Source organism: Myripristis murdjan, chromosome 11 (genome assembly GCF_902150065.1).
Source record: "Myripristis murdjan chromosome 11, fMyrMur1.1, whole genome shotgun sequence".
Lineage (NCBI taxonomy): Eukaryota > Metazoa > Chordata > Actinopteri > Holocentriformes > Holocentridae > Myripristis > Myripristis murdjan.
This window is the reverse complement of record NC_043990.1, coordinates 6,825,611-6,848,206: the sequence shown is the minus strand read 5'-3', so window position 1 is coordinate 6,848,206 and position 22,596 is coordinate 6,825,611. Positions and strand designations below refer to the sequence as shown.

The 22,596-nt window shown below is 43.0% G+C and overlaps 2 protein-coding genes across 2 annotated transcripts; both read left to right on the top strand.

Moving 5' to 3' along the window:
• The first annotated feature begins 953 nt into the window (after positions 1-953).
• LOC115367971 (uncharacterized) lies at positions 954-9,398 on the top strand. The gene is made up of 5 exons (XM_030063914.1): positions 954-975; positions 6,947-7,113; positions 7,631-7,726; positions 8,205-8,375; positions 9,231-9,398. The coding sequence occupies exons 1-5, from the start codon at positions 954-956 to the stop codon at positions 9,396-9,398; spliced, it is 624 nt and encodes a 207-aa protein (XP_029919774.1).
• Positions 9,399-13,332: 3,934 nt separating this feature from the next.
• LOC115367995 (serine/threonine-protein kinase SBK2) lies at positions 13,333-22,109 on the top strand. The gene is made up of 5 exons (XM_030063939.1): positions 13,333-13,414; positions 18,545-18,689; positions 18,944-19,146; positions 20,359-20,520; positions 21,138-22,109. Exons 1-5 carry the CDS (start codon positions 13,409-13,411, stop codon positions 21,774-21,776), a joined length of 1,155 nt encoding a protein of 384 aa, XP_029919799.1. The 5' UTR covers positions 13,333-13,408; the 3' UTR covers positions 21,777-22,109.
• Positions 22,110-22,596: the final 487 nt, after the last annotated feature.

Genomic DNA, 22,596 nt, shown 5'->3' with positions numbered 1-22,596 from the left:
TGTGTTTATTTCACTGATTTTATATACTGATGGATTTTGCTGTTGTTTAATAGTTGCCTCAGTCATCACATTCATTTCTTCGCCCCTCATCCCTTTTTTCCCCCCTCCATCCTTTTTCTGTGCAAAGAAAATCAATAAACTAAACAAAGGATTACAGGAAGAGCATCAGGCAGGGAGTGTGTTTACTGCACCACTCACACACACACACACACACACACACACACACTGGAGAGGAACGGCCACATTAACTCGTCCTCGGCGCTGAAATCCTGTTTTTACTCAAACAAGGTCCAAAAATCTGCCAGAGGGATGAGATAATCCCGTTTGCCTCCAAGGTTGATGAACTTGTCTCCAAAGTTTTCTTCAGTTAAGTTTCATTTCCTTGATCCCAGATCTGCTTCATTCTTCATTCTAAAAATACTCAGACTCTATTGGAAGCAAGTGGGATTATTTCATCCCACTGGCAGATTTTCTCTCTTGAAAAAAAAAAAAAAAAAACACTGAATATGAGACTGAACAATTTCTTGGACTTGTTGTTGTTTTTACATTTTGTTCTACTTCCTCCTCATTTTCACTTTCACCCTGGCTGAGTTTTGCCGTTGTTTGCTTTCTGTTGTTTCAGTTTGCTAAATTAAATTAGACTCAACGGAGGAGGAGAGCGAAGGGCCGGCAGAGAGAGAGAGAGAGAGAGAGAGAGAGAGAGAGAGAGAGAGAGAGAGAGAGGAGGCTGAGGTCAGGAGGAGGTCTGCTGGCTTTCCATCCATTTCACTTCCTTTTCTTGTCATTTTTTATTATTTACCCAATGTGACATTGCATGAACAAACAAAGAAGTTTGAATCTTTTTGGAGGGGATGATGGGAGGGGAGGGAGGGGGGATGGATGAATGGGGGTGTGGGGTGTGGGGTGTGGGGGGAGGAGGGAGGGGGGTGTCCAGTGTGGGTGTTGATGCTTGAATGGCGGTGCCTGATGACTCAGGTGATGTGTCATACTCTATTCTATAAAAGGGAACTTTTACATGTGTCCACACACACACACATACACATACACACAGAGTGTACACACACTCACACACACAGTAAGAGTGGCTGAAACACAGAAGGAGGTTTGGAGGTTTGTTTACCAAAGCTGGAGCTGAGGCGAAGATGAAATGTAAGTTGGTTTCCAATTCTTCTACTGAGTGACTGGAGATGTGGAGGAGTGTGTGTGTGTGTGTGTGTGTGTGTGAGAGAGAGAGAGAGAGACAGAGAGAGGGGCAGAAAGAGTATTAGTGAGAGAGAGTGAGAGGGGAGGGTGTGCTGCATGTGCTCCACTGTTACTGTGAGTGAGTGAGTGAGACCATGAATGAATGAGTGAGTGAGAGAGAAAATGAGTGAGTGAGTGAGTGAGTGAGTGAGTGATAGAGAAAGTGAGTGTGTGAGCAGGTGTGTGAGCAAGTGTGTGAGCAAGCCGGTGAGTTACTGAGCGAGCGTCCACGCGGGTGAGTGAGCAAATGAGTGTGTGAATGAATGAGTAAGTGTGTGTGTGTGTGTGTGTGTGTGTGTGTGTGTGTGTGTGTAAGAGAGAGGGAGACAGACAGGAGGACAGACAGGAGGACAGACAGTTAAGTCATCATTAGGAAACTGTTAGCATTCATTTCACAGACACTTCATTTGAGGTCATGGCTAATTAACTTTGCACAGCACAGCGGAGGATTTAAAGGGTTCGGTGCATAAATAATTTAGAAAATGAATGAGTGAGGTCATAAACAAAGCCAAGATGGCTGTCTCGTGCAGTGAGGTCACTCTGTCTCCACGCCCACCGTGTGTGATCTGTTTCCAAACTGACCGTTTGTTGCCTGGAAGAATTAATGGGATGCATATTGCTATATTTTAAGAAAAAGCAAAAACCTTGTGTCTGGGAGAAAGTATCAGTTTCTGAGTTTATCTAATTGGCTTTGAAATAGTTTGATGAATGAAAAGGAGCTGAGCAGTTTTCTCAGCCTGCAGAGGAGCATGCAGTCCTTCAATCCATGCACCAAAGTTGGAGTAAATGAGTTTTAATAATCAAGAGAAAGGAAGAAAGAAAGAAAAAAAAAAAAAAACACATGTTAAAATGTTTGATTCATGGTTTTATGCAATTCATTCAAAACGCACAGCCTGATGTGACGCGGTGCTTCACGGCTCTGTTCACAAGTTCATCACAAGTTGAGGAAAGGAGGCGTTCACTGTGCCGGAGGGGCCACAGGAAACCCCAGCGTTTCTGCATGCCCTCTGAATCAGCAACATCAGACACGAACTAGAGCGGAAATTGCGTGTGAGTGTAATGCGGTGATGAAATGACCCGCTCGGCGCATCAAAAAGAGCCGATTCACTCTGCCTCTTAAGCAATTTTGATGTGAGCTGTAATGCTGTCACAGCTGTTTTCTCTGCCAAATATCTGACTGTACTCTACAGTATTTGGGGGATTTTTTTTTTTCCTGTCAGAGGATTTTTGCTGATGTCTGTGCTCTGTAGTTTTCCGGTGGCCATGTGCAGCGGGTTAAACTTTCTTGTTTGTGTCCTGCGCTGCCTGGCTGAGAGAAACAACGATGCAATAATCATATTTGAGCTTTTATTTTTGGCAGAAAGCGTCGCAGTGCAAGTTCAGTGAGGCAGGGACACAGAGGAGTCTTTAGTCAGAACTGAACCAGTGGACATCCATGTGCTGAGACTGAGGACTTAATAGAAGCATTATAGTTTTGATCATAGTTATTGATCATGTGACGTCTGGTTCTGATTATCCGGAAGCTTTTTCACAATCCAGGCAAGAGGAAATTTGTCTGTGTGCGTTCTGCTTAGCTTGGAAATTCATGCTGTTGCATCATATCGTGTTACTAGAGTTCAAGAAAAGACAAATCTTCAAGCTTTATTAAAATAACAACAATAATAATGATAAATGTATGCTTTTGTGTACTAGTTGTGATGCATCTCTAGGACGTTATAATCCACTTAAAATAATAATAATAATCTTAATTTACATGATGCTTTCCAAAACACAGTTATTAAGAAACTACATTCAAATAATAGCAATCAAAGTGAAAGGTAATTTAAAAGGAGGTTTAAAAAAACAAAAAAAAAAAACAGACAGTAGAGGGTTTTTACATGAGAGCAAGTCATTAAATATGAGTTTTCTGGCTGGTGAGAGTTTTAGTGAGTGGGAGTCGCAGTTCATTTGCCAAAAACACATAGCTGGAGTCGGAGTGGTGAAAATCTGAAATATGACCTCACCCCCTGTCCCGACTGAGGTGTTTCTGGTGCACTGGAGGAATGTATTCCCTACAGCGGCAGGCATGTACGGGCATGTTTTGGTTTTTTTTTTGTTGCCCAGGCATGACCTTTTACCCCGGTAACGCACCGTGGTCGCCTGCTGTCTACTTTTGTGTTGCAGTTAAGTGTCGGGAGAGCGAGGCGTCCGGCCGGTGACGTCACCGCCGCTCTCAGATCCGTGTGAGTCAGGCTGCAGGAGGCCCCGAGCCGGCAGGGGGTGGGTGGGTGGGGGGGTGAGGAGGGGCTGCGGGGGGGAGGGGAGGGGGGGGTGAAACCACAGCATTCCTCTCATTCCTCATCCCTGATCTAACTATAACGGACAGTCTATGTCTTTGTTGCATTGGGAAATGGGATTTTTGAAGTTGCATAAACGGGGGGAAATTTGGACGTGCAGGAAGATCGTAGCCGATTTGATACCTGAGAACAAAGCTTATAGAGAGCCGTCCCTAATCCAAGACACAACAAAGGGCAGCCGCAGGGGATCTGAGGAGCTTTTCATGTTCAGCTTGGAGGAAAGAGCCCCGGATAACAGTAGATGACAGCCCGATGAGGAGTTTTCTTTCTTTTCTGTGCACCGGTTGTAATTCTTTTTAGCTTTAATTTTATTGATGTGTGTGTGATGTTTCCGAGACGCCGCTGCTTGAGGCTCGGGGACGTTTGGCCTGTTGGTGGCGCTGTGGCGGCCCGACCAGTTTCGAGGTTTATCAGATTTGATCCAGAGCACTGCAAAAAGTCCAAATCTTACCAAGATTATTTGTCTTGTTTCAAGTAAAAATGTCTTATTTCTAGTCAAAATTTCACTTGTTTTAAGTGAAAATTTACCCGAAACAAGAAACAAATTTTGCCAATGGAACAAGCAAATTTTTACTTGTTCACTTGTGTCACAAGTAAAAATTTGCTTGTTCCATTGGCAAAATTTGTTTCTTGTTTCAAGCTAATTTTCATTTGTTTCAAGTAGATTTTCACTTGAAACAAGTGAAAATTGTCTAAAGACAAGTTATTTCTGAGCTGATCATGTCTTATTTTAAGTGTAATGAGATATTTTGACTAGAAATAAGACATGTTTACTTGAAATAAGATAAATTATCTTGGTAAGATTTGGACTTTTTGCAGTGAGGTGTTGATATTGAAAGTGAAGCTGCCGGTGTGAGTCGATCAGGTTTATATTCAAAAAGTCAGACTGCAGTGTCAAAATCCAACATCTAACCCATGTTTCGTTCAAATCCGGCCAACACAGGCACAGAAATCATGCAGGATGGACAGACAGACAGACAGACAGACAGACAGACAGACAGATGGAGCCCAGTCCATAGTCCGTTCCCCTGTGTTTCCATTGTGTTCCTTGTTTCTTTTTTTAAACTCCTCTTGAGACAGACTTTCTCACATCAGCATCTGCTATCATGGGTGGGGCGATTTTGGATATCTGTGTTAGCCTTAGAAAAAAAAAAAAGAAAAAGAAAAAGAATAAGAAAAAAACACTTATGGGTGATTCCCCGCTTGCAAATTTTTTCACGATGGCCTAAACTTTCCGACACGCGTTGTTTTTGTCCGGCGGAGAGAACCCCACCCGGCCCGGGACCCAGATCAGTCACAGCAAACGCCAAGAATAAAATCCTAATGATTAAACACACACACAGTTTCATCCAGGTCGGCTCCACAGGCCAGATCATGATGGAACATGTTGTGGACACACACACACACACACACACGCTGACCTGTTGTGACCTCCTGTAACTGTGAATCAGTTTTCCCTCAAATACTTCAACTATCACTTTACAGGGACTCGTCTGATGCGCGACTATGACTTCAATGTCTGTCTGACCATCTGCCTGTCTATTTCCTCCTCCTCACACACACACACACACACACACACACACACACACACACACACACACACACAGACACAGACGCACATGTATGCACACACCCATCCGCCCACACACACTCACACACATTCACGCTAACAGTTAACAGTTAAAAATGCAAACAGTAAAAGCAGCAGGGCCTCGTGCTCCTATGAGATTTTTATGGCTCATGTTGAACAAAGCGAGGAGCGTCTGTCCTGTTCAGGTGTATTTAGGGGCGTGATCACACACACACACACACACACACACACACACGTTTGCACAAACATCATGCACTAACGCTTCATTGCTGTGTCACGTCAGCTTCCCTCTTATCATCTCATCCTCCATGTGCTCTTTCTTGTGACGTGAGGAGACACAAGGAGAAATTTTGTCACTCGCTAACATCCATAACGAAGAGACCGAGACGAATTAAAAGCAGTTTGCACATGCACAGTGAAAAATGGGTGGAATAAGTGTAATTTGATGGTTGACCAGAGTTCCTAATTATCATAACTTGAATTTGCATATTTTCCTCAAGTTGAGTCTGATGCTCCCTTTGGTGATTTAGATTATAATTGCAGCTTTACTTCACTTTCTTCAACTCCTATCCGAATTTCAGCTGTGGGAGTGTGTATGTGTGAGTGTGTGTGTGTGAGTGTGTGTGTGTGTGTCCAGTTGCTGTTGGACAGTGTGGGCTTTACACAGTGTCATAATGACTGTAATGTAGTGCTAGAGGTCACTATGTCAGTTCAACAAGCAGGCCCGTGTATCTGAATCTGACAAACACACTCGTAAAAAAAAAAAAATCCTGGATCCCATCAAGGAAAATCTGTTCGGGGAAATTAAATTAAAGAAAAAAAAACCTTCTCCCTTTTTTCGACAGCGGCCACCGAGTTGCCCCCTTGAGCGAGACACATAAGCGGTGACTCCTCCAGTGGAGCCGCTCAGCGGGGAAAAAAAACATCTGGTTTCCGATCAGCGACATGATTGGATTAGCAGATGATCAGAGCGGGGCCTTTCTGTGATCCTCTTTCGTCACTCGTGCTCATAGATTAGTGACACAACAGTGAAATTAAACTCCTCGGTGATTCATGGGCGCCTGCAGATTTCACTTCGGGAACAGCGTTGTCATTGCAAAATAGTGCGTGACCAGCTTTCACTCTCTGTCAGCCATATTGGAGGGCTTTGGGCAATAACAGCAGCAGGAGAACGGCTGATGGTTGCACTTCAAACGGGCCACTTCATCAGAATTCAACAGATGGGAGTGATTTCTCTGCTGTTTTTTGGACTGGGAACTGATTATTTCACCAGTCACGCATCTGATCAGGTTTATTTTCACTGCCTTTTTGCTAATCTCTGCCCTGTGAACACATCTGACCTGAAGCTGGTGTCATGTTAATATAAACCAGGTTTTTGGGGTCCCGAGATCCCGAGGTAAAACGATTGTCTTCAGGACGTTTTCAAAAAGTTGGCCATCCACACCAAAATGCCATGAAAACACCATTTCAGTGACACATTTTCACATTTGTCTGGATTAGTTTGCACATGGCCTGAGAGTGTTTTGCAACAGAGATTAGGAATAGTCATCTCTAATTAGTTGTTATTTGAGCACAGCCAACTCTCAACTGGGCTTCATGATGGCTGCCAAGAGATTTGGGAGATCTCCACGCCGCTGAGCTCCTGATGAATAACTTTATTCTCCTGTTTTAAGCAGCGCTTCGATCTGTGTGATCTTCCTTCAATTTGCACCTAAATGATTTGCCTGGATGTGCGTTTTCTGATGATAATATTTGATGTTTTTCCTCAATTTTACAGTTATTCCTGACTCAACCCCCAATCTCCTCCACCTGCTGCTACTGGCTCAGCTCTTCGGCCATTCAGTGTCCCACCCCGTCCACCACTTGCACCTCTGCACCAACTTTGGCTCCATGATCCGGCAACTGAACGTTGTGCAGCAGCAATCCAAAAAACTTCATGACTCGGTAAGCTTGAGAGGAGCTGGATCTGAAATCACATCAAGAACCATTTTTTTTTGTTTGTTTTTTAAAGAAGTGCACACAAGAACGTTTAGAAAACCAAATTAACGGCAGAGTATGTGATCTGTCCGGGCTGTCTATTTTGGAGATAATCATCTGGATTATTTACATATTGGCACAGAGGCTATAAAAAGAGATTATATCTTACCTAAGAAGCCTCCTGTAGGGGTTTTCCACGTCTTACTGTACAGAGATGTCATTGTTTTTGATCTCTGGCTGATCCTGGTGTATGAGGTCAGCTCATCTGGGAAAAGGGAAAAACAAGGCATGTAATTAACGCCACTGAGCTGCTAAATATACCTCAGTCAGACAGATCGACAGATTGACAGAGAGAGAGAGACATGTACAGTCTGTTGTTGGGGCATAAAAAAATTCATATTTCAGCGGTGATGTGTCAGCCAGTCAGTGACCGGTGTGTGGCTGCGCTTTGAAAACTAACCCTCTCTTTTCGTGCCTCAAACAGAGCGGCACCGATCTCAGCGGAATAACCACCGAGACGTACAGTCTGGAAGGTCTGCCCAGCATGGAGCACAACGCCTCCCAGATCAACTCGGTCAAGGTACACGATCCCTCACAGTCGATAGGCGTTCAATATTAACCACAGATTAACTCTCCTAAAATTACTTTTTTTATTCTAAGACACGTATTTCAAATCCACATGACCCACTGTATAAATAAGACAGCTTCAGAGTTGCTGTGAGGTTTATTTTGTCACTTTGACGGAGCAAGGCTAACGACTCCTATTGATTTCAAGTCTTTATGCTAAGCTAACACAAAATGCTACCCACTGGAACTGAACCACTGGACGTTCCGAGGTGAAAATGGTATCAAACATCTTGTCTCAGTCTGGATATGTTATATAAAAAAAAGGGGGTATTTTGCCCAAAACATTGGAGTATTCCTTTAAGTTCTCTTTCTCCAAAGCATTTTGTCATAGTAGAAGAAGGAGAGAAACTCATGGGCATTAAACTTTACATCCTCCCTCTTTCTGTCTGTCTGACTGACTGTCCCTGTCTGTCCCACTAATCTCTCCACAGCTCAACGAGTCCCTCTCCCAGCTATATTTGGACATCCAGGCCTTCAAGCTGCACGTTGATTGGCTGAAAACAGTCAGGGAGAATTTCAGCCTGCCGCACTCCCAGACGGTAGAGGGCGCCAGCACTCACCTGCTGCTGCTCTCCAACCTCACCAGCGGCGCTCTCCACAAGGTAAGACGCTCTTATCAAAGTGGGAAACCACAACCACACCGGTGGCAAATATGACTAGACTGAGTGTGTGTGTGTGTGTGTGTGTGTGTGTCTGTGTCTGCACTTGTCTTCTTTCTCACAATACCTAAATAAATAAAGTGTCAGTGTACAGACTTTGCAAACAGGTCATGTGTATATTTACCACTTTTCTTGACAACCATACAATCAAATGAAGAAGAACAAAACTCACATGAAGAGGAGAGGGGCTTGATGAGAGACAGAGAGGCTAAAAGAAGTAGAGAGGGAGAGAGAGAAATGAAATAAGCAAGGCAATGAGCAGCAAATAAAGGAATGAAAGAAAGAGGGAAGGGGGCACAGTGAGACAGGAGGATGAAGAGAAAGAAACAAGACCGGAAACGAAGGTGAGACAAGAAAAGACAAGACAGATATAGAGAAGAAGTGAAGAAGGAAGTCGTGTGTTCTCATGTTTGCACTGCAGCTCTGGAAACTTTCCTGCTTTGGTTTGGTTTGGTTTCTGGGCAGAACGATGAACAACAATCTGACATGTGCACCGCTTTGGATAAAAGTGTCTGCCAAATGTGAATTGTAATTGTAGTTTGTTACAAAGTAGGGCGTATTTCAAACCAGTTGCAGGAAACAGTGTCAAAATGCAGGGGTTTATGGGTAAAAGGAGACAGATGTTGACATCTGATAGCCAGTCCTGACAAAACAAACCAGGAGTTTTTATGTGCAAGTCATTTCCTTTTTTTTTTTCCCTCGTTCACGATATCTTTCTCTATCTCGCTTCGGTGTTGAGCAGCAAAGCAGCACTGGAGCCGCCAAACTTTTAACCACCCTCTTCCTCTGTGTCCTCAGATCAGCGAGACGGTTCCCGAGCCCCCGTCGCCCTCACTGCCCCGGGTCTCCAGCAGCTTCAGCGCGCTCAGGTACTCTCTGGAGGTCTCCCAGCGGCTGCAGGTCTTCTGCCTGTGGTCCAAGAGGGTGCTGCTGCATCTCAAGGGCCTGCGCGGCTGCCACAGCTGACCACGCCCTCCCATCCCACACTCAGCGCTCACTTAACTTATTTCAACCATATTTATCTCCCCCAATGATAGCAGGTAGCAGTGACGTGTTGATGCCCTCATTTGCAGCTTTTACATCTTTACATATTTACGTGCATTCGTGCAAACTGATGCGTCGACTTCCATGGAAGCGCTCGTCTTTTGGAAAGACGATGTGGCCTTTGCGACAGTGTTTACAGCATGTGTGTGTGTGTGTGTGTGTGTGACAGCGCTCCGTCAGCAGTGCCTTCCCAACTATTTATTCTGCTTACGAGCACTGAGAGCCAAATGATGTGTTTAATGTCACTGAGCCCTTGGCAATATTTTTCTACTGTTGTCTCTAATCTATGTAGCTTATTTGTTATTTATTAGCTTTTTATACTGTATCTTATATCTGACACTGTTTATTATGAGATGCAGGCATCTCACTTTGTTTTTTTTATAGATATTTCATTATGGAATATTTAATAATAATAATATTAATAATAAACTATTGTCATGCTATTTATGTTTTTATTTGTAATTTGGGCACAAAAGCCAATTAAATACATTGATAAAAAAATATCCTGTGTTGCTGTGATTGAGATGTTTACAATTTTCTGTGTATTTTGGTGACTGAGTTTGTTTTTTGGCTTTTTTTTTTTTTTTTTTACATTTTAGCAGATTGCTTGGCTTCAAAAGATCAGTTTTCTACTACGCTACTGGTCTGTAACCTCACAACACGTTTAATCTTCTTTGGCTTTACACTAAAATTTCATAAAGTAGGGGAAGAAAATCTCAGTTTATTAGTGTGTGAAGCTGTACTTCCATGGTTTAGGGTCACAGAATTGTAATCACTCCAATAATCCTAATTTGCCTTATTCACCTCGGTGCCATGTTTAATCATGAGGGGGATTAAATGCAGAAGTGCCATAATCCCTAATGTTAAAAGTCCACCATAAAAATACTGTTTAAGAGCGGTGTTGAATGAAATGACAAAGAGATTACGGTATCATGATTTCAAAGGAGGTTTCAAACGTGTTAAACATTATGCCTCATGTTTATGACAGAAAACACATGGAGGTCGACTTTCTCATCTCAAGAAAACACGACTCACCGCGGGGAGTCTTTTATTTAGGATTTCCAGCTGTGACTGTGAGTTTTAACATTAGAGTCTGTGTCTCAGCCCTCATGACGTCAGGGATGTTTCACCAGAAAGTAAAAAGACACCTGTTCATCCAAAAACATTTCGGTAGAATTTACTGCGTCAAACGATGCGATAAACTCCAAAAATTTCAACTCTGTGGATTACTTTTTTTTTTTTTTTTTTTTTTTTTTTTTTTTTACACAAACCTTGGTGGCTAAACCGATCTGCGTGACCTACAGTCTCATGTCTCATGTCTCTTTATGGGCCAAATGTTGATTTCGGGTGAACTGTCACTTTAATTCAGGTGTGGCCTTGGTTCGGCTTGTTTTGTATATATAAAAACTAAAAAGTGATAAAAACTATCACTTTCAGTATTTTGTCTATTTTGTCTCATTTGCGAGAACAACTTTTTTTCAATTCAGAGATTTAGGATAACTATGAAATCAACAAATATTCCTTCACTTTGGCTATTTAAAACAAACATAAAAATGCTTCCAGTATATTCATTAACCCATCAGCTCAGTGTGTTTCATCTCCCACTTCACTCCCACTTGAAGTCTGACCTTCACCAGTGAGAACTTTGTGTAGCCTATTAAACAGTTTGTTTTTAATGGTTTGGTTCAGTGCTTTGTCAGCTCGGCCTCTGACAAAGTTTCGTGTGATCTGACTGTGAAGAGCTTCGGCTACATCTGTCTGCACTCTGGTGTGATCCTGAGGCACAAACGAACAAGCTGCTGTCTGAGCGTGAGGCCGACCGAGGGACCCGATCCAGCGGCTGGCATGAAGTCAGCGTGACGACACGAGCGAGCAACATGCAGCACAGACACAGACGAGCTCGCCAAACCGTGCCAGCCTGAGTCAGACTGCAGCGCTGTGGCCTGCGGTCCCGAGGGGAGGATCTGGCTGTTCAAACCACTTTTGGCTGGACAGAGGGGACACAGAGGGAGAGAGAGAGAGAGGGAGAGAGAGAGAGAGACAAAAAAAACCCACAAATGACAGAAAGACAGAAAGCAGCAAAAGCAGCAGAAACAGCAAGAAGGAAGAAAGAAAGGCAGAGAGGAAAAGGGAGAACAAAGAAAGAAAATGCACAAAAAAATAAAAGCGTGAAAGACGGAGGGATTACAGGCCGGCTCATGTGTTGGTTACCAGCTGTTCAGCTTGTCAGGAGAGGAGGAGAGGACGTCCTGCACTCGTTCTGCTCTCCGAAGGTCCATTTACAGACTGAAGCCAGCAGTCAAATAATCACTGCATCTCTCAACTTTAATTTCATCTGGTTTAAAAGGCTTCATTTGGTAGTGGAAACAGATGTGAATGGACCTGAAATGAGCTGGGAAAAGAGTTACACTACCTCACCACGTCCCAAATATTAAGAGAAAAATTCTACACAAACAGACTAACCAAATATTCTTGGTGTTGTGTGTGAATGATGACAAAAATATGTAATAGCCAGGCAAGAAATGAAGAAAACAGGTGGATTATGTAACAGTGAATTGTCTAAAAAAAGGTGTATTTGAAAGGAAACTGTCTTGTCTTGAGCTGCGGCCTCCACCTCAACACTCTGGGTTTCATCCAAGCAGCTGAATTTGGAGGCAGTTCTCTTAGTGTCCACTAGAGGCCGCTCTGGAAACAACTCCATGTCAGTGAATGGGACTTAGATCAGTTTTTTTCCCCTTTTCCCACAAGTAGTTGACTTCTTATAATGTGTCTTCTTATGGTAATTTTCAAAATATTGTGCCACTAAGAGGAAATAACAGAAATAATACCGTGATGTTTGTGTTGTGTTTATAGATAATGACTGACAGATCACTGTGTGTGTAATCAAATCATATTGAGCACACTCTCCCAGTAGTTTGTTCTTCATTTTATTTTGTGTGTTAATTTGATCATGTATTTATTTGATGGTTGAAAGAGTGAACTGAAGTGAGACAGTGCATCCACTGCCTCATTTTTGTTGCAAAAAATAACAAAATGGTGTCAAATTTTTGTTGAAATATGACAGGGTTGCCCAAGAGTTGTGGTCCTACATTGTGGCTACCAGAGGACAATTTACACCAACTGAAGTCCAATGTGTGTATTATGTAATAATACACACATTATATTGTATTGAGTAAATGTGTTTTTTTTCCATGCCAGTAAAACACCTGTTGAATTTGAATTTAGGGTTTTTTGGAGTAGCTGGGAGTTGAAAGTTGCTGAAATTAGGCAGTAATTTCTTTGAAAGCAAGAAAGATGGGAAGAAAGAAAGAAAGAAAGAAAGAAAGAAAGAAAGAAAGAAAGAATGACATCAATGAGGAAAACAGGAAAGAAAAACAGAGAAAGTGAGAGCAAGAAAGAGGTGGGGTGCTGCTGGCAAACGGTAGGTGTGTGTGTGTGTGTGTGTGTGTGTATGTGTGTGTGTGTATGTGTGTGTGTATATGTGCAGAGACAGCAAGAGAGACAGGTAATTTGCTAAGTGAGAAATCAACTGCTAAATATTGACTGCACTTCACATCAGGGAGGGAGCCAGAGTGCCAGAACCACACACACACACACACACACACACACACACACTCAGGCTGCAGTGCACAGGCAGAGGGAGGACTGTGGGAGGAGTGGAGGTGAGGAGAGATCAGGTCGGGATAAAAGTTGCAGCAGTGGACATGAGGAGCAGCGAGGAGCGGGTCGGACACTTTGCAGAGACCGGGACGGTGTGCGCCTCCCGCTGTGCGAGCAGAGACACTTTGACCTGCTGCAGATGTGGGACTGTGGAGGATCTGCCGAGCGGTGCACCTGCTAAACGAAGAGGAGGACATAAATTTAGTGTTTGACACAGATTTGAGCCACACATCGGACGCTGTGAAGTGTTGAAGTGAAGGCACAGCTGCAAAATGACAGTAAGTCAAACTGTGGGAGAATCAAACCGTCCTGTGTGAGAAACAACACTCACACTTTAATGATGAGATGCATGAAGGACTTCAGTTATGGGCAATTTCATGAGCAGGGAATAAATCATTACTAATTATCTCAAATACAAATGAAAATGTAAAGGTACAAAGTGTTTACTCTGCATTTTTGGAAATGCCTTAAGAGCACCAGTTAAAGTAAAATATCTTTCCATAGCTTTTCTACAGATAATTTTATTATTATTAATTGTATTGATATTTAATAGCAGGAGTACAATGCTCTATCTTTATTTCTTGTCATCATCAACCTGATGATATTTTCTCTGCAAGTCGCCCAGGACGAGAACATGATGGTCTAAACTGGAAAAATGTAAAAGAGCCATTTTGTTCAAATCATGAAGTTTTGGCTTTTTGTGGTTTAAAAAAAATAAAAAAAAAAAAGATTCTGGTGAGGCACTGGTGTCAAATTTGAGATACACTCTGTATTATATAGTGTCTCTTTTCTCTAATTTTGAATGTTTATTTATTATAAAATTCTTTAGATTTAAATGATCACAGATCTTGTTCTTGTCACATAGAAATGCTGAAACCGGGCTAAAGGGTTGAAAAAGGCCTGAAAATATATATATTTAAAAATAATGCATGGTCAGAGATTGGAAATATACATATGTTTTTTATTCCATTTTTCTTCTTAATCGTGTTTTGTGTGTTTTTGCATGTTTTCGTGCATTTAACTAGTGAAGCAGAATTTAGCACAATTCATCTTGTTTTGTACACAATATTTTGATAACTGGCTTCTGGGTCTGTGCAAGTGCTGAGAGTAATGTATGTGTCCCTTTTACACACACACACACACGCACACACACACACACACACACAGCATTGCGTCAGTCATCACTCTATGGAATCCACAGAGACCTAGATCCAGTGCTGGCTCAAATGTAGGGTACATCATCAGGACGTTTATCTCCCGCTGTCACACACACACACACACACACAGACACACACACACACACACTTCAACCTTCAACAGCTATGCAAACACATTGAATAGGCTCTTACAAACATATCAACACATACACACACTCAAATATCTGGCACTGCCGCCAACACAATACGCACAATTCAACCATCCACACACACACACACACACACACACACACACACACACACATACACACACACACACACACACACACACACACACAGGTCAGTACAGGCCTGGCTGTGTTTTGGTGTGTTATGTAACCTGGGTCCCTCGGGGAGGCTGTTTGGAGGCGGCTGTCACCTGCTTTACGCTCCTCTAAGCTGCAGCCACGCCGAGCGCGACAGCCATGCGGCTCCCTGAGCACCCCCGAGCCCCGGGGCCGCCCCCCCGCCACCCCCCCGGCTGCGTTCACACCGGCTGCACAGCTCAGACTTTTCTCCACAGATTAACTCTCAAACTCACAGGAATCTAAGAGGGCAAATGTAGGGAGTAAAAAAAAAAAAAAAAACAGACCTGGGGAGTGAGGGAGGGAGGTAACATTCCAAGAAAAGAAACTCAGATTTTCCAAGATTAAAGTCGGAAATTCGTGAGAAAACAAACCTCTGAGATTAAAGTGGTACATTATCAAGAAAAAAACTCACAAATTTATGAGAAAAAACTCAAAAATTCAGAGATTACAAAGTCACAAATTTGCTAGAAAAAAATCTTTGAGATTAAAGTTGTAAATTTATAATATGTGAGTATTTCCTTGTAAATTTACAACTTCAAATTCTGGGACACACTGAACCTTTTTCTCTTTATGGACAGTGAGGTTGGGTTCAGTGCCAGCCCTGTGGTAAACTTAATATTAAATCAGTTTTTTTAACTGCCATAAAATGATGCCAGAAAGATATTTCAGTCTTGATTTCACAAGGTGATGCAGGTTGCAGTGGCAGACATCGTATCAACTGTCATTTTGCTGATAAAGTAAATTTTTTTCAATGTATTTTGCTGCATGATGTTCAGTAGATCAACACATACTCATCAACATCCAAATCTCTTCTGAGACGTTGCAGTCTGGAGCTTAAATTATCTGCATCAGTCACTTTATACTCCTAATATTAATATCACATCCCCTGTTTTGTTTGGTATGAAAGAAAATATTTCACTGTGCAGCTCATTAGTGTATTCAAAAAAGTTTCTCAAAACATAAATCCTCAATCTTGAACTTTCAAACTCGCCATGAAGAGTTTAAGTGCCTCAGAGGCCTGTTGAATTGAATATTTTTGGCCTTATTAGGTGTTCAAGTTTAATTCAAACAGCTCAACCTGGCCAGCTTTCAAAGCAGAGCTCACAGAAAACAGACATTCAGGCTGTGCTAGGGAAAAACCTGCGTATAAATTACAGACGCAGAGGTTGTAGAAATGCCACGTTTTCTCGGATAGTCCCACATAGTTCAGTGGTTACGGCATGAGCACTGAGAGGGCTGGGGGTTCGTTTTCCTCTGGGGCCACCCACGCTAAAAATGTGTCCGCTCGTGGTGCTGCACACATGCAACGCCCTGGCACTCCGAATCTGAGAACTTCTGCTTGGAAATCTCACATTTTGTTCACTTTTTAGACGCTGTAACAGAGCAATGTGTCAAGTAATAAGCTGAAAGGCTCATACAATATCCAATATCTCCCCAACCATACCAATGGATACCGTTATGTATTTTTCTAGTTACTGTAATACAAATGCAGGTGCAAAACTGGTTAGGCCTCTCAGACAGGCCTGTTTTTACAGTTGTATTAGGTGAAAAATGTCATGCAGGTGCCAATTTCACAATTTGCCAAATATACACTGTAAAAATAATAGTGGCCAATTTATCTGCCCATGCCTGCATGAGGTCATTAAGCAGAATAAGAAACTTTTTGATGGCTAATATACGATTTGAACAAAGCTGCTTTAGAAACCCTTAACCCTATAAAGCCTGAATTATGAAAGAATTGGCAGAAAATTCCAATTTTTTGGAATTGAACCCTTTATTTAGTCCTATAACAAAATATATATATATACATAAAAATTTTTTAAAAAATATGATATTACACAACCTTTCTGGTGTATGATATATGATATGTACTTGAAGTACCAATGGTTTGGTCCAGGGTGAACAGGGGAAGTGTTCAAAGGTATACAACAGTATTTTGGTCAAGTATTGATTAAACTGAAAACGAAAAACGGAATTGAAAATGTGTATCATATATGATACAAATGGCTTTATGGGGTTAAATCACAAAAAGTGTATCCATCACTGGGTCATTGATACAGTGTTTGAGTGTTTGATTTTTATTGTGATTTTGACCGCCACGAAACATAAATAGTGTGGGTTTTGATCATAAAGTCTGATCCAGGTGCTACGTTATGAGGGGATTAAAAAAAAAAGCCCTGGTGTGTGTGTGTGTGTGTGTGTGTGCTCGGCTGTGTGTGTGTGAATGAAGCGTCGGCGGGGATTTGCAGAAAATCCACGACTCTGTGATGTCTCCTAATGAGCGGCTCTGCTCTCGGCCCGGGACACGACCACCAAATCCCCACCTGGGCCCTCGGCTGCCCGCTGCGGTGGAAACACAAACATTCCACCGGACAAGCGTCCAAATGGTGTGTGTGTGTGTGTGTGTGTGTGTGTGTGTGAGAGAGAGAGAGAGAGAGAGAGAGAGAGAGAGAGAACGAGAGCTCCCCCAAGGATTCCAGGAGGCTATTAACAGACATGTTTATACCCCGGGATCAGTGTTGCAAGCATCGCCATGACGACAATCATCACGGCAACGGCTGTGATACATTCCCATTGACCACCAGGCATTCCAGTCTGAAAAGCAGCGCCTCGACCTCGGGGCCACGTTCTTGGGCTTGAGAGCTTTCATGTGGCAGCGGAAGAGAGAGAACATCTCCCCATTAAGATGCGTGTCATTTTTAAAAGCTTTCTGTCGTTGTCAGTGGAGTTATTAGCTGCTGGCTTTGGCTTTCATGGATGTTATGTGGTGGGAAATCTATATCTGATCAAAGATTAAGAGTGTGTGTGTGTGTGTGTGTGGGGGGGTTCTTATGCAAGAGGGATTTTTATTATCTCTGTCAGGTGGCAGCCTAGAGGAGATCGTGTGTCTGTCTGCAGTTAATCTCAGGTCTAAAAACCTTTGTTCTTGCTACCTCTGCTCCCTCTCTTCATTCACTGCCTAGCTCGCTCGACCACTGCTGCCCTCTCTCTCTCGCTCTCTCTCTCTCTGATATATTTGGTGGGTGGGTGTCACTAAAACTCAGCTGTCACACTGAGACGTGGAATCGTTTGTTGTGTCGGGCTATTTGCAGATTGGAGTTTTAGTTACACAAACATTTCTCAGAAGCAGAGCTCGAGGTGATAATCTCATCGGTTGAGTTGAGGTAACGTCTTGGTGGGTGGAGCCCAAGAGCCACAGCTTTTCTGGGGAGGAAAATGTGAAACTGCCTGAATCCCAGTGGAAAAGACCACTGTCGACTTGTTCATTTAGATTTTAAAGTCATTTGTCAAATATCTTTAATCTCAAGCTATAAGACTAATTCAGCCTCCAGGAGATGCTTATATAACTTAAACTGCAATCTTAAACAGGTTCAGTTCAACTTCACTGCAAAAACGCAAAATCTTACCAAGATTATTTGTCTTATTTCAGGTCAAAAATGTCTTATTTCAAGAGTCAAAATATCTCATTACACTTAAAACAAGACATGAACACCTCAGAAGAAACTTGTTTTTAGACAAATTACACTTAAAACAAGTGAAAATTTGCTTGTTTCATTGGCAAAATTTGCCAGTGGAAAAAGTGAAAATTCACTTGAAATAAGTAAAAATTAGCTAGAAACAAGAAACAAATTTTGCCAATGAAACAAGCAAATTTTCACTTGTTTCAAGTGAATTTTCACTTGAAACAAGTGACAATTGTCCAAAAACAAGTTACTTCTGAGGTGATCATGTCTTATTTTAAGTGTAATGAGATATTTTGACTAGAAATAAGACATTTTTGACTTGAAATAAGACAAATAATCTTGGTAAGATTTTGAGTTTTTGCAATGTTGTCAATTTTTTTCTTCTTTTTTTTTCTTTTTTTTCAAAACCCAAATGTTTCGGTCCCTGTCTGTGCGCTCAGGCTGCCACAAGGCTTCTGGACGAGATGTGCCACCTGACGGCTCAGTCTCTCACCGCTCTGGACACTAAGGAGCACTTCCGGGTCCTGAAGCTGCTGGGCGAAGGCTCGTACGGCAAAGTCATGCTGGGCGTGCACAGGAAGACGGGTGAGGAGGGGAAACCATCCCTGCGTTCAAAATCGCATACTTATACTTTTTACTTTTAGTATGTACTGTAGCTGCCCTTACAAAGTATGTAGTTTAGTATGTATTGGGACATACTAATTCTTTTTTTCCCTACTAAATAGTATGGTAGTATGGGTATTGGAACGCAGGGCATGACTCGATGATGATGTTTCAGCTCGTTCACAGCATCTAAAAACTGTGAAGCAACCAAACGTCTCTGCGTTCGTATCTTCCAGGCACTCCGATGGCGCTGAAGTTCTTCCCTCGGGACTCCACCTCTCTCTTCTCCTTCCTGAGGGAGTACAACCTGTCTCTGTCCTTCTGCACCCATCCGTCCCTCACCCGAGCTCTGGGCATCGCCTACTCCACCCCGTCCCACTACGTCTTCGCTCAGCAAGCCAGCCTCTTCGGCGACCTGTATGATGTCATCGTTCCTGAGGTAAACAATAACATGAACAGGGCTCATGAATATCTCTTAATACTGCAAGTGACTCTGCTTTTGTAGCAGCTGACATGAAAATCCTCTACATGTTCATGTCCCTTGTGAACCACTGAATTTGCATTTTTTGCTCCAAACACTCTGGTAGAGTCTGGTGGCTCTTTCTTGCTTCTTTAATCAGGAATTTCATTTGAAATAAACAGAAGAAGAAGAACCGGGTAGTCAGCATTAGCAGTAATAGCCACCATGTTTGAACAGACATATAAAAGAGCGCCACCTACAGAAATTTAAAGTCAGAAAATCCAAAAATGGAGAAAAAAGACCATATTGACTGAATCACTTTAAAGGCACACAGGTTGGAAAGAGCAAAGACGACACACAGAGACACTTCAGTCCAACAGAGCCAGCAAGCGAAATAAACAAAAATAAATTAAGATATATTTCTTGCTAATTTCTCAGGATCATCTGCATAATTTTTTTCCAAGGGAATTATTTTTTATTGCCTCCACCAAGTTGTTTTGCTTATACAAGGTTGATGGTAAGGGTCAAGGAATAAATTATAACATTTTGTTTGTGATTCAGATTTGGAATCTCCACTATTAGATGTTTGTCTTTTCTTTACAACAATTATGAAACTTATGGAGATTGAGATTTGGGTCAGACTGAGTTTATCTGAAGCATAAGTGACAGAAATGATGTTTTTGGCGGTAGCAGAAAGATGGAGGATATTTCACAGTTGGTTCAGGTGTGTGTGATGTCCACAGGCTATTAGCCGATGTAATTAAATAGACAGGTCTCAGTGTTAGCTCCAAGGTCTTTTGTAGCGTATATGAATAGGAAATTATAAAAATGAGTAATATAGCTAAATTTAAATAAACAGTTGGACCAGTGATCAGAAGAGGGTTCGGCTCAGGGAGGAAATGAACAGTCTTGAATCACACAAGATTGGAATGGTACCATGTATTGATGAAAATATAACAAAAAAAATATGCAACAGAAATTATTACACTTGGAAAATGGCCATTTAGCATTCTTCAGCTACAATAAAATTTCCCAAATAAGATTCACAGTCTATAAACTAAACTTTTTCTTAGCAAAAACTGCGATGCCACTTCCGCACACACCTTTATGCAGCGCTGATTGGCGGTTACCTGGGTTACACTTTCCAGACTAGTTACATTTCTCTGTGTATTTGCGTCTGATCCCCTCCAGGTCGGCATGGAGGAGGGCTGCTGCCAGAGGGTCGTGTCCCAGCTGTGTGGCGCTCTGTCCCACCTGCACTCGCTCGGCTTCGTCCACAGAGACCTCAAGCCCGAGAACGTCTTCCTGTGCGACGCTGCCTGCCGCTGGGTCAAACTGGGAGACTTCGGCATGGTCAGTGTCAAAGGAAAAAGGGAAAAAAAAGACATTACAGAGCTTATTTAGAGGCTGAGTGGGAAAAGTAAAGTGTGAAGTGCTTTCCTTCCAGTGGGACCGCGCAGACTAAAAATGTTTGCCCTCCTGGTTTTGTGAAACTGTCCATCATTATATTGTAAGAAGGGCATAAAGTGGGTCACCCACATTGCTGCTGAAACACAACTATTATAGTTTCATAAGTCTGGCTTTCAGTGGAGAGTTTAGTGTCCCTTGATGGTCTCCACACCATTTCACACACTTTTCCACCCTAACCAGTAAAAATCTGGAGGAAACACTGAGCCCTTTCAATCTTTATTTGTTTGTTTATTTATTTTTGTGTGAAATCTGCAGCATCAGGAAACACTAATGTGAAAATAACTGAGAGATTTGCTGACAACATGTTTATTAAGCAAATGAAAACTGAGGTTGAGTGATGCAGGTGATCTTTCTGAGTGAACTTGCGTCTGTGAAGAACAGCTGATGTTCTTCGGTGTGTCTGCTGCAGGATGGATATTTTCAAAACACACATATATACCATCCACCTCTCTAAAACTTCCCAATATCTGTTTTCCTCTCTTCGTCTTCTGCCAACCCAGGTGAAGGCCAGGGGCACCAGGGTCCCTGAGGTGTGGTACAGCTCCCCGTACTGCCCCCCCGAGGCTGAGGTTGCCAAGGGGAACGAGGACAGCTGGAGTTCCCCGGACGGAGGGACGCCCGCAGACGAGGAGGAGAAAAAGAGGAAGAAACCGAAGAGAGTGTGGGTGTCGGTGGAGCCGAGCACAGACAGCTGGGCGCTGGGGATCCTGATCTACGCCATGCTGAGCGGTAGCCTCCCCTGGGCCGAGACCACCGCTGAGAACCGCTCGTACCAGAAGTACACGGAGTGGTTTGACAGCACGAGAGGCCCCGACGATGGACTGGACGTGTGGAGCGAACCTCAGGGACAGGGAGACACAGATGTCATCGATGTGAACGGAGAGGGGGAGGGCAAGAAAGGCCGCCGTCCAGTGGCTCCCCAGTTCGCCTGCTTCACCCCCCTGGCCTGCTCCCTGTTCCAGTCGCTCCTTGACCCGAGGCCGAGGCTCCGCGCGGGGCCGGAGGAGGCGCTGGCCTACCTGGGAGGGGACTGGCTGAGGGAGAAGGAGAGAGCACGGCTGGACGAGGAGAGGAAGAAAAGCCGGGGGAAAGGAGTGATGAGGAAGGTGAAAGAGATGGAGGGCAGAGGAGAGCGATGAGGCAGAGACGATTTAACATCATATTCCTAAAACCTGAGAGGGACTGATGGTATTTTTGGTTCAGCAAACACATCATATATCAAAAAGCCCCTGTGAGCATTTAGGGACTGGGATTTCTAGAGCTTAGAGAGGGTTTGCACTGAAAAGAGAAAGAATTAAAGGTGCCACATGATGCATGATGTTGTCCTGGGACATTAATACAATTACTATAAACACATGAGGCCATCACCAAGAGGACTGTCCGCCTCTACCAGCCTCTATTTCTGCATTTAAATGGTGAGCCACTGGATCAGATTAGTGAAAAAAGAAAAAAAGAACTGCTCTGTTGCTGCACAAAACAGGAAGAGGGCGCTAAACAGAGCCAAAGCTTTCAGAGTCTCCTGAAAAATCCCTTACAAAGGCCAGGATAACAACGCCAGAGAAGTGAGGGAGTTTACTGAAAATGCAGGCTCTAAATTTGCAGCTCTAACAATATTTGTTTACGGTAATTGCAATAAGCCACAACAATTAATTTGCCAATGAATTGATGTGTCCAATCGGTAGATGCGGCACAAGAAAAGTGCACCACAGCTGTTGTAATTCTGGGTCTTTTTTGGCCTTTTATTTTAGGCCGTGTCAGAACTGATTCAATATAAAATGAATTTAGGCTGTGCTGTACTGCAGGAGCTGTGGTCAAGCCGTCCTGCAAACATGTCTGCCCGTAAGCTGAGAGCTCGCACTGCGGAGAGCCGCCGCTGAGCTATCCGACTTGGCATCGAAGGGGGGAAAACGGCCTCAAAGGGCAAAAATGTGGGGCGATCTTCAGCCAGCTGACGGGCTC

Excerpts from the sequence above, each read along its gene's own strand:
- LOC115367995 (XM_030063939.1), top strand. Across the intron at positions 19,147-20,358 it reads ATGATGTCATCGTTCCTGAG|GTCGGCATGGAGGAGGGCTG; the intron begins GTAAACAATAAC and ends GATCCCCTCCAG. Across the intron at positions 20,521-21,137 it reads AACTGGGAGACTTCGGCATG|GTGAAGGCCAGGGGCACCAG; the intron begins GTCAGTGTCAAA and ends CTGCCAACCCAG.
- LOC115367971 (XM_030063914.1), top strand. The coding sequence starts at position 954 with ATGGCGGTGCCTGATGACTCAG. Across the intron at positions 976-6,946 it reads GGCGGTGCCTGATGACTCAG|TTATTCCTGACTCAACCCCC; the intron begins GTGATGTGTCAT and ends TCAATTTTACAG. Across the intron at positions 8,376-9,230 it reads CCAGCGGCGCTCTCCACAAG|ATCAGCGAGACGGTTCCCGA; the intron begins GTAAGACGCTCT and ends CTGTGTCCTCAG.